The sequence below is a fragment of the Exophiala dermatitidis genome (genome assembly GCF_000230625.1).
Source record: "Exophiala dermatitidis NIH/UT8656 unplaced genomic scaffold supercont1.1, whole genome shotgun sequence".
In the NCBI taxonomy this organism is placed as follows: Eukaryota; Fungi; Ascomycota; class Eurotiomycetes; order Chaetothyriales; family Herpotrichiellaceae; genus Exophiala; species Exophiala dermatitidis.
Window position 1 is genome coordinate 3560509 of NW_008751646.1, and position 13836 is coordinate 3574344.

The 13836-nt window shown below is 50.7% G+C and overlaps 4 protein-coding genes across 4 annotated transcripts; all 4 read left to right on the forward strand.

The window, feature by feature from the left end:
* Positions 1–1040: 1040 nt before the first annotated feature.
* Positions 1041–2741, forward strand: HMPREF1120_01268 (50S ribosomal protein L36e; the record flags this gene model as incomplete). The annotated part of the gene is made up of 7 exons (XM_009155280.1): positions 1041–1118; positions 1168–1303; positions 1363–1566; positions 1690–1757; positions 1818–2200; positions 2259–2326; positions 2422–2741. The coding sequence occupies 7 exons, from the start codon at positions 1041–1043 to the stop codon at positions 2739–2741; spliced, it is 1257 nt and encodes a 418-aa protein (XP_009153528.1).
* Positions 2742–5521: 2780 nt separating this feature from the next.
* HMPREF1120_01269 (uncharacterized protein) lies at positions 5522–6229 on the forward strand (the record flags this gene model as incomplete). The annotated part of the gene is made up of 3 exons (XM_009155281.1): positions 5522–5544; positions 5604–5764; positions 5838–6229. The coding sequence occupies 3 exons, from the start codon at positions 5522–5524 to the stop codon at positions 6227–6229; spliced, it is 576 nt and encodes a 191-aa protein (XP_009153529.1).
* Positions 6230–7610: 1381 nt separating this feature from the next.
* Positions 7611–9018, forward strand: HMPREF1120_01270 (glyceraldehyde-3-phosphate dehydrogenase; the record flags this gene model as incomplete). The annotated part of the gene is made up of 6 exons (XM_009155282.1): positions 7611–7658; positions 7712–7725; positions 7784–7847; positions 7904–8588; positions 8648–8818; positions 8874–9018. The coding sequence occupies 6 exons, from the start codon at positions 7611–7613 to the stop codon at positions 8903–8905; spliced, it is 1014 nt and encodes a 337-aa protein (XP_009153530.1). The 3' UTR covers positions 8906–9018.
* Positions 9019–9932: 914 nt separating this feature from the next.
* HMPREF1120_01271 (histone deacetylase 6/10) lies at positions 9933–13169 on the forward strand (the record flags this gene model as incomplete). The annotated part of the gene is made up of 11 exons (XM_009155283.1): positions 9933–10443; positions 10510–10808; positions 10913–11073; positions 11125–11237; positions 11290–11417; positions 11470–11641; positions 11751–11901; positions 11958–12005; positions 12080–12143; positions 12238–12523; positions 12697–13169. 11 exons carry the CDS (start codon positions 9933–9935, stop codon positions 13167–13169), a joined length of 2406 nt encoding a protein of 801 aa, XP_009153531.1.
* Positions 13170–13836: the final 667 nt, after the last annotated feature.

Sequence of the window (13836 nt, forward strand, 5' to 3'; positions counted from 1 at the left end):
ACTGATGATCGTCCAGGACCGAGCCTCGCGTCGTCCGGGGGAGATTCCGCTCAGCCAATCCGGACAGCCTCGCCCGGGTACCGGCCCACAGCATATTTCAACGTCGCTGTGAACCTGACTCGTTCACTTGCACCCGTCACGGTGGAACCGACCATTCTACCCACAATCGTCAAGACATTTCCAATGCCACCTTCTGACCGCTAACCTAGAGATGGCAAGCTTCTCTCCACAGGAATGGTACCTTCTCAAAAACAGGGGAATTGTGATGGCGACAGTTGCAGGAATTTCGTCTGGGTACAATCTAACCTAGTGGCAATGTCCTTTGCTCTTGACCACAATGCAGTGGAGGAATGCTTTCGAAGAACCTTGTCAAAAGCTGACTTGGGTACTCGTCCGCTCCGCCCTGCCCCGGAACGTTGTATCCGCCACCATTTTTCCACCCATACCGCTCTCGGTCGGGTCTAATGCAGGTAAACAAGGCACCGTTGTTAGGTGATACTGATGCCAGACCGTTTCTGTCTGCTTGGAACCTTCGGCATGTGCTTTAGCTCTTCTTTCCTCAATGGTTGCCCAACTCTTTTGCCAATTGCTCGTCACTCTATTGGACTGATCCTGGTATATCAAGGATGACCTTCCGGGGAGGCATCCGCTAACTAGACCATCACAAGGAGGTCCCAGATTCCGTCACACACCAGAGACGCCGTCGACACTACAGCCCCCTGCTACTTTGCACTATGTGCTTATAGACTACGAAGAAGTTTCTGGTTCCCGGCGAAGAATTGCAGATCATCACCAGCCTCGGGTTTGAACGAAACCAGAATGTCGGTGGTGGAGTAGCAGAACACTGCTCGATTTCCTTGAGTGAACAACATATATGATACTGAACCGTCGCCTCCTTTTGTTGCTGGATCCGGAGAGGCACGCCACAGGTCGACACAGAACCTCTCTTCAGTGTTGAGAGTCAAGTGTGCTGGCTCTGAGGAAGGACCATTCGTTCATTCATTCTCTCAAGATCTTGATACAGGAGAGCCACCATCACCATGAGGACCGCTTGGTTGATTGCGCTCATTGTGAGCTTCACAGCCATGGCGGTGGCACAGCAAATGCCAGCCTGTGCTGTACGACTAACCAGATGCTTTGTGAAAGGACGATGCTGACCTGTTGCAGAGTGATTGCCTTGCGAAATTCTTGCCCGACTCCTCATGCGATTCAACGGATTTTGCTTGCATCTGTGCGGATAAGTCCTTGATGGACAATGTACAGACTTGCTCTATGGGCAGCTGCAGCGTCAAAGATGGTCTAAGTATGAGCTCCATCCTGCCTCGACATGATCGAGGTTTGCTGACTCGATGCATGATACAGCGGCGAGAAATGCCACAGCGACACTTTGTAAGGAGCCTGTTCGAGACGCTACGGCAATCACCCCGATCATTGTCGCGGTGTCTGGGTCTATTGCTATCCTGAGCGTTGTCCTTCGACTTGCGGACCGGTGGCCCAATATGGAACGCGTTCAGTGGTCAGATCTGTCCGTCGTCCTTGCATTGGTAAGTATAGTACTGACTACGAGTCATGACTGCGAGGCACGCACTCACACTTCTCAGCTCTTTGGGATTGTCATGGGCATTCTGGAATTTTTCAGTAAGTTTCTCTCTGCTAAGCCTACTTTGTCGTTGTATTGACTATTGGCAGTGTCTAGTGACGGGTTTGGAAAGGACATCTGGACGTTACCTTTCGACAAGATCACTCGTGTCATCAAGGTAAGAATGAACCGGTCCCCCTCGTTCAGTACATCTCGACTTTTTCTGACAAGTCTACAGTTCACATGGTTGACTGAAATCTTCTACGTGGGTGTGATGGGCTTCACCAAGGTCGCCATTCTCATGCTCTACTTGAAAGTGTTCCCTACCCAGCCGTTTCGCAAGTATGCAATCGGGACCTTGATCCTCACTTTTGCCTACATCCCGGCCTTTTCCCTGTCAATTGCATTCCACTGCACTCCGATCTCCTATACCTGGACCGGCTGGACTGGCGAGGAAAAAGGCCAGTGCTTCAATGTCAATGCCTGGGGATGGTCTCACGCCATTGTCAACATTATATGGGACCTGTGGGTCATCTTCCTTCCAGTCCCGAGTCTTATACATCTGCATCTGGGCCGCAGGAAGAAGGTTCATATTATCCTCATGTTCAGCGTGGGGCTTTTGTAAGTGTCATGGTGTTCCTGCTTTTGGAGCGAATACACTGACAGTTCTTTTTCTTAGTATCACTATCGTCAGTGTTGTCCGTCTCAGTACTCTCGTTCAATTCGCCAACACCACAAATGCCACATGTAAGTTGAAGTTTGATTCCCATATATGCTCCTAGCCAGCAAATGTGTCCTTTTTGTGTTTGAAACCTCATGTCTGATATGTTGTTCTTTAACAGATGACAACGTGCCCACGGCCTACTGGAGTTGCTTAGAGGCCTACGTCAGCATCATCTGTTGCTGTATGCCTGCCATCCGATCGTTGCTCCGACGAGTCTTCCCCAGCTGCTTTGGCAGCTCGGCCGACCCGGAATCTCAGGACCAAACCTACCGCATCTCGTCGCCTTTGCACAGCAACGACATCAAAAAGAGCATTGGCGTTAGTGTCAGCGTCAGCGTTCAGCGGGAGCGCTCGCATCGTTCTGGTGACTCGGATTTCATCGAACTGGTCGACAAGCCTGGCCCGGGTGGCCCGGGATTCCCCCGCGACTGGGCATGATTGTCTTTTTGCTCCAAACAGAAGGGCAAAGAGATGGAAGGAAGAAGGAAAAGAAAGGACACAAACTTGAAAAGGGCGTTAATGGCAAAGCCATGCATGCCACCCCAAGTCGTGACCGACCTGTCGGGTCTGTTGCAATTGTACTACCACCTCCCCAACGGCATTGGTCGTACTCGACCGCACGAGGGATGATATGCCCTCCTGTGTGTTCCTGACCTCATGGTACTGACAACGTACCGAATCACACTACGCCGCGCGCGGCGTCTGTTTTCATTATCTTGTTTCCTACGCTGGAGACGAATGTTACAAAGAAAAGAAGAAGAAAAAGGAAAAGAGGGAAGGCCCGCAAGGTGGCCAAAAAGTCAAAACCACATTACATGTCAAGTTCCTGTCGCTATCCAGTGGCGAAAAACTAATAAGTCATGGGTAGTCCTTAGGAGACATGTATGATCATATATGATACAAATATGCTAGATACCTTGTATATGGTATTCCGTCTGAACCACGAAGATGAAGACGGAAATCAAAATCAAAAGCAAAAGCAAAAGCAAAATCATGAAATGGTGCACCGGTCAACAATGATTCAGTCTCTGGCTGACTGTGCTACGTAGCAAAACAAAATTGCGGCATAGAAGGATGTGTGACCTGTCCCAGGAATCAGAAACAGGCTCATCTCCACGAACTCGACCACTTACTAGTACCTAGATTTGGCCTTACAGTAAAGAATCACCCTTCCCAGATCTCAAGACTTGGCTTCTGCTTTTGGGCCCAAGCTATCACACAATCATAGCGACAAGAAGTCTAGCCATACTTGCCACTTGGTCCATGTAGGCAAGGCTTCGGGGAGGCAATTCTTTGCAGGTAGATACAACTTACCTTGATCCTCCACAATTGGATGTACTGTGTAGTTCAAGTGGAGGCACATCATCGAGATGAAGTGAGGCGGTCTCAGGGAGTCTAGTCCCTGTGGACTCACGAATGATAGTACCTAAACCTGGTAGATAGATACCTGGCTCAGTAGTGGAGCCGCACTGCTCTGCAGGACGCGTAATGAAGTACTATCCACCATGGCGATGTTTTGGCTTCCGGCCAGGGGGCACTGGTTCTAAAGACACTAGTACAGTAAGTACCAGGTAGACAGCCCCATGTCACTTTTTGCCACCCGCGGAAGGCCCAAGGATACCTAGGTGTCCCTTGATTGATGGGACTGGTACATTAGTTAGTCCGGTAGTAGAACAAAAGACTATAGTAGTAGTATAGCGGAGTACGCTACCCTAGAAGACGGTAGGTCCCGGGAATGTGGGTTGCAACCGTTGGCTGTGGAATTTGCCCGACGTATAATGGTACTGATCGGGTAAGTATTAGTTGGAAGGCAGGGTGGTGTATATTATATGATGATCATCGAGTCGATGCGTGTCAGTCAGTCTTGACACGGTCTAACAGGCTGGTTCGACAACGGGGAAGCCTGCATGGGGACGATGATAATCCCAAGGAGCTAATAATGCCCGGACTAGAATCCAGAATAAAATCTCGAATCCTGCTGGTATCGTAGTCGATTCTACCAGCGGGTCGGTCCCGAAGATGTGGATTGCAACCGTTGGCTGTGGAATTTCCCCGGCGTAGAGTGATCTGATAAGGGGTGTATACCTTGGTTGGAAGTGTATATGATGATCATCGAGTCGGTGCAAGCAAGTCAGTCTCGGGCGTCCCGGCAGTACAGGGTGCGCTGGTAAAATAGAGGTTTTCCGGGCAAGAGGCGTCCATGATGATAAACAAGTACCTGCCTACCTTACCTACTAGGTAGGTAGGTGGGCCAATGGTGCCAGGGACTGGAATCCAGAAAATCTCGAGTCCTGACGGTGTAGTAATGACTTCTTTCTGAGAAATTTGGGTTGTGTTCTCAGGAGCGAGCAACAATTCGGAATGAACATCTGAGAAAAGGGAAAGTGACTCCTGAAGGCTGGATGGAGGGAAGCGGGGAGAGGATATGAGTCGACAAAAGTGTACCTTACCCAGGTGTACAACACTGTAAATTTTCATTGATTTGGCTTTCTTGCGTGTATGTCCACTGTATACTGTGAACAGCCGAGGAGCTGAGGATACTGTATACATATATATGTGAAATACCTTCTGCTTTCGTGTCTTCTTGCAGGAGCGGTTGTTGTCCTTGGACAGTGGCTAGTCTTGCGATACAAGGTGAATCTCTTCGCTTCATAAAGCACACGTGTCTTTGTCCGCACGCTTTATGCATTTTGGCATGTATGCTCCCAGGCGATAAGAGGACCTTGGCAAGGAAGACGGGACGATTTACAATTCCGTGGCTTGGACTACTCACGAATGCTGTGCCCGTATTGGAATAAATGGTCGTTCGCTGTGCCAGACGGAAGAGCCATTCACTGACTCGGAAATCACTCACGTGAGCATGAATACTGACTGAGGCAGTGGTGCAATATGGGAAACGGGCTGCCAGTGGTTCACTGCCAAAGAGACCCTGAAAGCGGCCTGAGCGAGGTTCCCTTCAGCTTGGCACAAGGTGAAAGTGGGAAATTTGTACTGTACCGTGGTAGCCTGCCACTGTAGTGCGATCTGTCCAGTTTCGCGAAACTCTATCTTGTACCAAGAGGACAGGCTCACGCATCTACCTTTGAATCTGCACTGCTTCATTGCTGTGCGAGTTGCTATCACCTACAACGCGCAACCTTCCTCCAGCATCATTCTTACTGTGCACCACGCTTGAGCTCTCAAAGTCCATCAAATCCCGCGAAAGCAATCCATCCATCATGAATCCCCTCAGCCCTCAGATGTATGTCACACTACCAGCCCTCTCCTTGATGGTTTCGCGCCATGACTGACCATTAACAGCACCAACTTGGTGATCATCCTCGGGATGATGCAGGTGTCGAAGCGCATTCCGTTCGATGACCCCCAGGTCCTGACGGGCGTCCGAGTTCTCTACGTCGCATCCAACCTGATCATCTTCGCCCTATACTACTATATTAGATTGAAGATCAAGGCGAAAAAGGGTATGTATCCAGACCCGACTCCTAGGCGCAGCGATCAAGAAGTACGGTCATACTGATCCTTTGTGCACCGCAGACATGACCACATTGAAATACGTCGAACCTGCCCCAATGGGATCGGGTAAAGAACCAAAACTCGTCACCACCACCGTCCAGGAGTATGATCAGAGCCAACTCGCGGCCGCTTACAAGGCTCAACTCATGGGAGTGGCCATGATGGCGTTCATGCACCTGTACCTCAAGTACACGAACCCACTTCTCATCCAGTCCATCATCCCGGTCAAGGGCGCCCTCGAGTCCAATTTGGTCAAGGTCCATGTCTTTGGCAAGCCTGCGGTCGGCGAACTCAAGAGACCTTGGAAGGCTGGCGGTGGCATGATGGGTATGGGCGCCGGTGAGGCTAAGAGCGACAAGGCTAGCATTGAGGCTGCTGAGCGGGCTGGTCGTGGCGGAGCAAAGGAGGAGTAAATAAACCACAACGGACAGTCCGGGTCTGCCAGATGGGAAAAAGCAAGAATTGATTCAAGTTGTACATAACCTGCATTGCATCTTGGCGCGCAGGTGGCTTTCAATGATAGAGATCTCGGCAAAGATGTAACGGCAGGATGCACCCGTTCTCTCCGTCTTCCTTCTATAGATTGTATGGGATGGCAAGTGCTTGCCCTCGCTTGAAGTTCTCCCCCTCCACGAAATATATGCGTGAATTCTTCTGGTCTGGACAGCATCATCTTACTGTAACCGCCTGTCTTGTGATTTCTACTCTGCATTATTAGTCGGCCGTGCATTATTAAACGTATGCGACATGGCAAGGATTGTCTGGCTTGAACAGTGGCTGTAACACGAGCTTTGTCAGAAAAGAACGCGGTTGTACGGCAAAATGATCGGATCAATGGATAATCCGCCCCGAGTGCCGTACTGCCAGAACAGAGCTTCCAGGCGATTGGACCATGGGCGAGAAAAAGCGCCAGGCTGTGCGAGGCCATTGCTGCTTTGAGTCCAGCTTCAAAGGACACCCTGGCAGGCGCCTGGTATGATAGGCAATGCGATCTTGAGTCAGACAGGAAGGCATGGATACGGATATGTTAGGAACGTGTTATTGCATCACAATGGCACTCCGCTGTGGGTTGGCGGAGCATATATATATCACACCGTTACTCGCAGTTGACGCAACAGTAGAATGATCGGATAACCACCATTCTCCGCTGATCAAACATCGACATCGCATGAAAGAAAGAGATGTAAGTAAAATTTTGTATACCACCACCGCTACCTAGGTATCGTGTCCCGAGGTAGAGGATTCCCATCCGGTTCTCCTTCGTCGTCGGCCGGAATTCCATTGTTTGATTATCGTTCACGATAACTGTTGCTGCTAGCTACGGGGAAGTGGTACGGGATTGGCGCTTGAGCTGTCAGCCGCTGCCACTGCAGTGCATCATCTGCCAAGACCGCGCAGTCCCAGACCCAATCTTCGAGCTTGGAGGGACACTGCGGTGGACAGCTGGCCACTGGTACTGCAGTCCCGGATCATTCATTCACCAAACTTGAACTGCGTCCTGCCCCTCAACGTCAACATCTCGCCCCACCATCTGCTTCCCAGCAGTACTACAAAAAGCTTTCCTCATCATTCCATCACACCACTTTCGTTGCATTCTAACAGTTTCAACGTCAGATACAGCATCCTCACCTCCTCGATTGACCCCAGAGCTCAAGTAACACTTAAAACAGGTGAGTACAGCCTGATCTTGTTCCGCCTGCATCCTGGAGGCTACAAAAAGTCCATCGAAACCGTGACGACCCAGCTGACCTCAACCTTTTCCCTCCCAGAAATCTTCATTCACTCGAGATCAACATGCCTGTCAACGTCGGAATCAACGGTTTTGGCCGTATTGGAAGAATTGTAAGTCTCAGCAAAGCACCTAAGGCCTTGTGTCCTCGCTAACTCGTTTCCAGGTCTTCCGAAACTCGTGAGTTCAGCCTCGTTACTGTCCTCAGTCATTGGAACATCTCCTAACACTTACACAGGGTCGAGCACGATGATGTTCACGTCGTGGCCGTCAACGATCCTTTCATTGAGCCTCACTACGCCGTACGTGCCATCGATGGTTCTTCCCCGCAGATTCCGGAATATGCTGACAAACGCAGGCATACATGCTCAAGTATGATTCCACACACGGACAGTTCAAGGGCACAATCGAGGTGGATGGCGACAGCTTGATTGTCAACGGCAAGAAAGTCAAGTTCTACATGAAGAAAGACCCGTCGGAGATCCCATGGTCCGAGACTGGAGCCACCTACATTGTTGAGTCCACCGGTGTCTTCACCACCACCGAGAAGGCCTCTGCCCACTTGAAGGGTGGTGCGAAGAAGGTTGTCATCTCCGCTCCGTCGGCGGATGCTCCTATGTTCGTCATGGGTGTCAACCACAAGGACTACAAGTCCGACATCCCCGTCATCTCCAACGCCTCCTGCACAACAAACTGCTTGGCACCTTTGGCCAAGGTCATCAACGACAAGTTCGGCATGAAGGAGGGTTTGATGACCACCATCCACTCGTACACCGCAACCCAGAAGACCGTTGATGGACCATCGTCCAAGGACTGGCGAGGTGGCCGAACTGCTGCTCAGAACATCATCCCCAGCAGCACTGGTGCAGCCAAGGCCGTCGGCAAGGTCATCCCATCGCTCAACGGCAAGCTCACCGGTATGGCCATGCGTGTGCCTACCGCCAACGTTTCCGTTGTCGACTTGACCTGCGTGCTCGAGAAGCCCGCTAGCTACGACGAGATCAAGAAGGCTATCAAGGAGGCTTCCGAGGGCGAGCTTAAGGGTAAGCGGAAACACCCCACAGTTTGGTTGCCAGCTGATTGACTAACGTTATGTCTGTAGGCATTCTCGCATACTCGGAAGACGCTCTCGTTTCCACCGATTTGAACGGCGACCCACACTCGTCCATCTTCGATGTCAAGGCCGGAATCGCCCTCAACGACCACTTCGTCAAGCTGGTGTCGTGGTACGACAACGAATGGGGTTACTCCCGACGTGTTCTCGACCTTTTGGGTAAGTACTTTATCCGGTTCGGAAGTTTTCGGAGCTGCTGCTAACCAGGCTCTAGCCTACATTGCCAAGGTTGACGGAAACGCCTAAATGCGATCGCGACAACTCGAATTCCCGTTCACCGAGGCTCTCCCGCGGAGTTTCCCCGCGTTGGTACGGATGGAAGTCGTGAAAGGGTTTCTCTGCGGGCCATGGTGAAAATCAAGATGGAAAACATAGAATGAAAACCATTGAAAGTACGAATAGCCTAAACGCAGCGTATCAGTATTCTCAAACATGAGTTAGCCGTTCCATTGATAAGTGCAAGTCATTGTTTTTAACTGGATGTAGCCTGTTGATGCCTCAACCCCAGAAACCCCAGATTCAGGTTTGAGGTATTACTGCAGTGTGCTACAGATGCGTGCGACCGAATGACCGAGCGACAGCCGAGTAGTTTTGCAGCTTCTTCGCTCTGAACTGCAGTACTAGTGATACGGCGGATCATTGATTCTTGCGTGGACTATAGTTAATCACGTGATCTCAGCCTTCTCCTCGAGCACGTGACAGACTCTTGGCACTCTTCTGGCGCTGCCGGCCGCCCTTCACTGGCATGCAGTGTCCTGCATGTCGCTGGGCGATAAGAAGCCCCGTACCAATATTCTCTTATTGAACCTTGTGATAGCAGACAAGGTCCTGGGTAGGGCTCACGACTGCTCTTTTCGAAAAGCCATCCAACGGCAGTGAAAACTGTGCTCGCCCATTGGCGTGGTTGGGCAACGACAAGTCTCCGACAACACACTCCCCGGTCTGGACCCAGAGGTATGCTATAGTGGACACTCCCTGTCCCAGTCCCTTGCGCCCTATATTCCCGTTCTGCCTGACCTACTCAAAATGATAGTATGCTAGGGATAGCCTATGTGCTCCAGACTAACTTCCAATTATAGATCTCGTCAAAGATACTCTAGGACGTTTAAGACGCAAAGGATCTAACTCTCATTGCCGATCCGGCCTGCTGTTGTCATTATGCAGTTTTTCTGACCAACTTGGTATCTCTGAGCAAGGATTCAAGGAGACAATCCTCTTCTGACGAGGAGAGGCGGGGCAGATGTCTGCGCTTCCTTCCTCTGGTCAAGGGGACATGACCGCCCAGTCTTCCAATGGGTCGAGATATCCTTATCCTATTCCCACGCTTCAGGGACCTCAGCCGTCAGCGGACACGTCTATGAAGGATACAGATACTCCTGACGCGTTCGTGGGTGTGGAAGACCGATTCAAGGTCGAGACCTCTGAGGAAGAGGAATACGAAGATAGTCTCTTGTCCGATACGGCTTCGGAACTCGATGACACGGTTCCTAAACCACCGCGCGGTTTACCGGTCGCACAGCTACCAACTGGACTATGCTATGACGACCGTATGCGGTACCATGCCGAAATCGCGGCAACAAGTGGCGAGAATGTCCATCCTGAGGATCCTAGACGCATTTACTACATCTACAAAGAGCTCTGTGAAGCTGGCTTGGTAGATGATAAGGACTGTCCTCCAATGGTGGAGGTTCCTCTCAAACGGATCGAAGCGCGGGAGGCCACGCGGGAAGAGTGTCTCCTCGTCCACACTCCAGAGCATTACGACTTTGTTAAGAGCACCGCTGGTAAGTACGATATGCAGAAATGACAAGCTCGCGCTCAACGGGCAGAAAGCTGACTGTGAAGCGTAGATATGTCGGATGATAAACTCATTGATCTTTCCGAGGACCCGGAGATGGACTCGATTTACTTCAATGCCTTATCGTTCTTCTCGTCCAAACTTTCAGCCGGTGCCGCCATCGAAACTTGTCGCGCGGTGGTGTCAAGGGAAGTCAAGAACGCCATTGCCGTGATTCGACCTCCAGGGCATCACGCCGAAGTCGATCGCACCATGGGGTTTTGCTTGTTCAATAACGTCTCCATCGCTTCCAAAGTATGCCAGAATGACTTTGGTGAGGGTTGTAGGAAGATCCTTATCGTCGACTGGTGGGTACTGCCTATAAATCAAATTATGGCTGACAGTTACTGACGATATTTCTTCCTTAGGGACGTACATCACGGTCAGATTTGCGCTCAATGTTGCCTTCCTTGTAGGATTTACTGAACTTGACTTTAGGCAATGGCTGTCAAAAAGCCTTTTACGACAATCCAAACGTCTTATATATTTCTCTTCACGTTCATATGAACGGCATGTTCTACCCCTCAGGAAATGAGGGAGACATGTACCATTGTGGTGCTGGCGCAGGCCTGGGAAAGTAAGTTTGACCCTACCCTAGGAAAACTGTTCACGCTAAAATTATCGAAAGGAACGTCAACATTCCCTGGCCTACTAAAGGAATGGGTGATGGCGATTACATGTACGCGTTCCAGCACGTGGTGATGCCTATCGCAACTGAGTTCGATCCCGATTTTGTCGTCGGTATGGTCTTGACTCAAGATTCGATATGTCCATATACTCACATTTGTCTCAGTGGCTTCAGGCTTCGACGCGGCTGCGGGAGATGAGCTAGGTGGTTGCTTCGTCAGCCCGCCTTGCTATGCACACATGACACACATGCTCAAGTCATTAGCTGGGGGGAAGATTGCTGTTTGTCTCGAGGTGAGTTTCCTATATGCTCTCCTTTGTTAGCATTTCTAACCTTTGATGATAGGGCGGTTATAATTTCCGTGCTATCTCAAAATCTGCCCTAGCGGTCACCCGTACCCTGATGGGCGAGCCGCCGGATAGACTTGTTGCCACCGCTGCAACTGTCTCCGCCGTGGACACCGTCAATAAGGTTCGGAACGTCCAGTCTAGGTATTGGAGAAGTATCTATCCCAAAGGTAAGCTTCTGGACTAGAACCAGACCCAGGTGAGATCATGTTAACCATGACGTAGAACCTGTGGGTGGTATCTTTGGTGGTGAACGATTGCATGGTATGTTTCGCTAAGCTCGTGAACATGCGACCGAGTTGTTAATCGATCGAACAGACATCATCCGACAGTGGCAGGCTGCCCACCTTTATGACAAATACAAATTGACTCAGCTGCATATTTACCGCGACACTATTTCCAAGTCGTTTGACCACCAAGTTCTTGCAACGTGAGATGCACGTATGATGATGCAGCCTGTCTCAAAAGCTAATGTGATATGCCCAGACCGAACTTCGAAAGCAAGAAGAACCTGGTTATTATATTCCATGACTCGTACGTTGCTCCCCTTCTCTCAAGCTTTTACATCCGTTTGGTATTCCAAGTGGCTAATCACTTCCGAAACTCAGGCCTGACTTATTGGGCGTCGGCAACGGTTTGACCACGCAGGCGAAGCCGCATGATACGTGGATGGTGAGTTTGTTCTCCCCTTTTCGAGAACATTGGGCTCGCGACGCGTTGGCCCCCTTTCTTTCCCATGATTCCAAAGCATACTTACATTACCAAGGTTGACGGCTCACAGTCGTACATCCGCTGGGCGGTCTCACGGGGGATGGGCGTCATCGACGTCAACATCCCGGAAGTTATCACCATCTCGGACCCCAATGATCCTGAATACAACGATGCCGAAGTCGACTATGCCTCTACGGCGACAGACGTTGCACGAAGAGAAGGCGAAAAGCTTGCCGCATATCTTTGGGAGAACTATGTCGAGCCGTACTTCCGAGGCGGCATTTTCCTGATAGGTGCAGGCCATGCATTCCATGCCATTGCCAAGCTGGTTAGCGAGAACGGTACGTCTTTCCTCCCTTTGCTCTTCCGGCATTGATCTTTTGCGGACATTCGCCCCTTGTCACATTATGGGATTGTGGATGTGTCGACCGTGCACTCCGCTCCCATGGGGAGCGACTGCGTCATAAGGGTATAAGAGGAACATATTTCTAACCGGAAGAATTGAACGATTTAGAAAGCGTCTACCCTACCCTGCTCGGAATCGTAGGCTTCATTTCTACGGAGCCGATCCGGCCAATCTCCAACCCCGGCTCACACTGGGTCAGCCAGTGGTACCGTGACAACAGCCTGGTGTACGTGTCCAAAGTGCACAGCTTGTGGAAGAAAGAAGGCAAAGCCTCGAAACGATACGGCAATCTGGTGCGGTCAAACGGAGAAGTGCTCAATCAGATGATGAAAGTCCATGAGCAGGAGGTGTTTGCTTGGATGATTGAGAAGATCAAAGAGAACGGCGATGACGAGAGTACAGAAGAGGATGAAGACGGTGAAGACGCCGAGGGTAGGGACAGTGACGGCGATACTATCGACGATCCGAGCTCCTCGGAGCAGCAGCAGTCGTCGTTGAGTGCAGCCGGTGGTTCCCGAATCCCAGATCGGAACGGGAACGTCGAGAACGGAGGTGATGTGTTGATGACCACGGAGCAGTGACGCCTCGCATCATCCCCATCACCGCAGTGGTGGGAGTTAGAACAGAATAAACATGATGCGGGAAGTTGGTGACAACTAGTGATTTACTGTGTTTGAGCTGCGGCGGGTCATGGTCGCCGAACCAAGGACAACGTATGCAACGAGGCGTACATGCTGCGATGAGTTGTTTTGTTCCTAAGCGGTGCTGCTGATATGGCAGCTGTATATATCTCATCTTGGTTGGCGTTCCCTTTCCTTAGCAGTCCATGCCTACAAGGGGAACGGCCAGGTTACTTCCTACAGCCGGACTGCAACAACATTTCATTTCCGCCGTATAGGCCGGGCTTCCACTGAATAATGATAAATCGATGTGTATGGTCGGGGGATCATTCCAGGTACATGTAGATGTATCAAGAGTATAGTATGAAGACAGGGGCAGAAGAGCACTCTGGGCTGTTAGGACCATGAGGTGGTGGTATGCGTTCTTTGGCGAGGCTGCAAATGAGGGATGATTGAGCGTCCGCCATGGAAGTCGGAGACCCACTATTTGGACCATTGCAGTTTTGGGTTCTGGACCCTGATCATGATCTGCATATCATTTGGAGTCTGCGCATGATTTTTTGACGCCGTCCATCTCAAAGGGACATTCCTCAGAATTGATGCTTTGAACTCGCATCCTTTTTCCCTG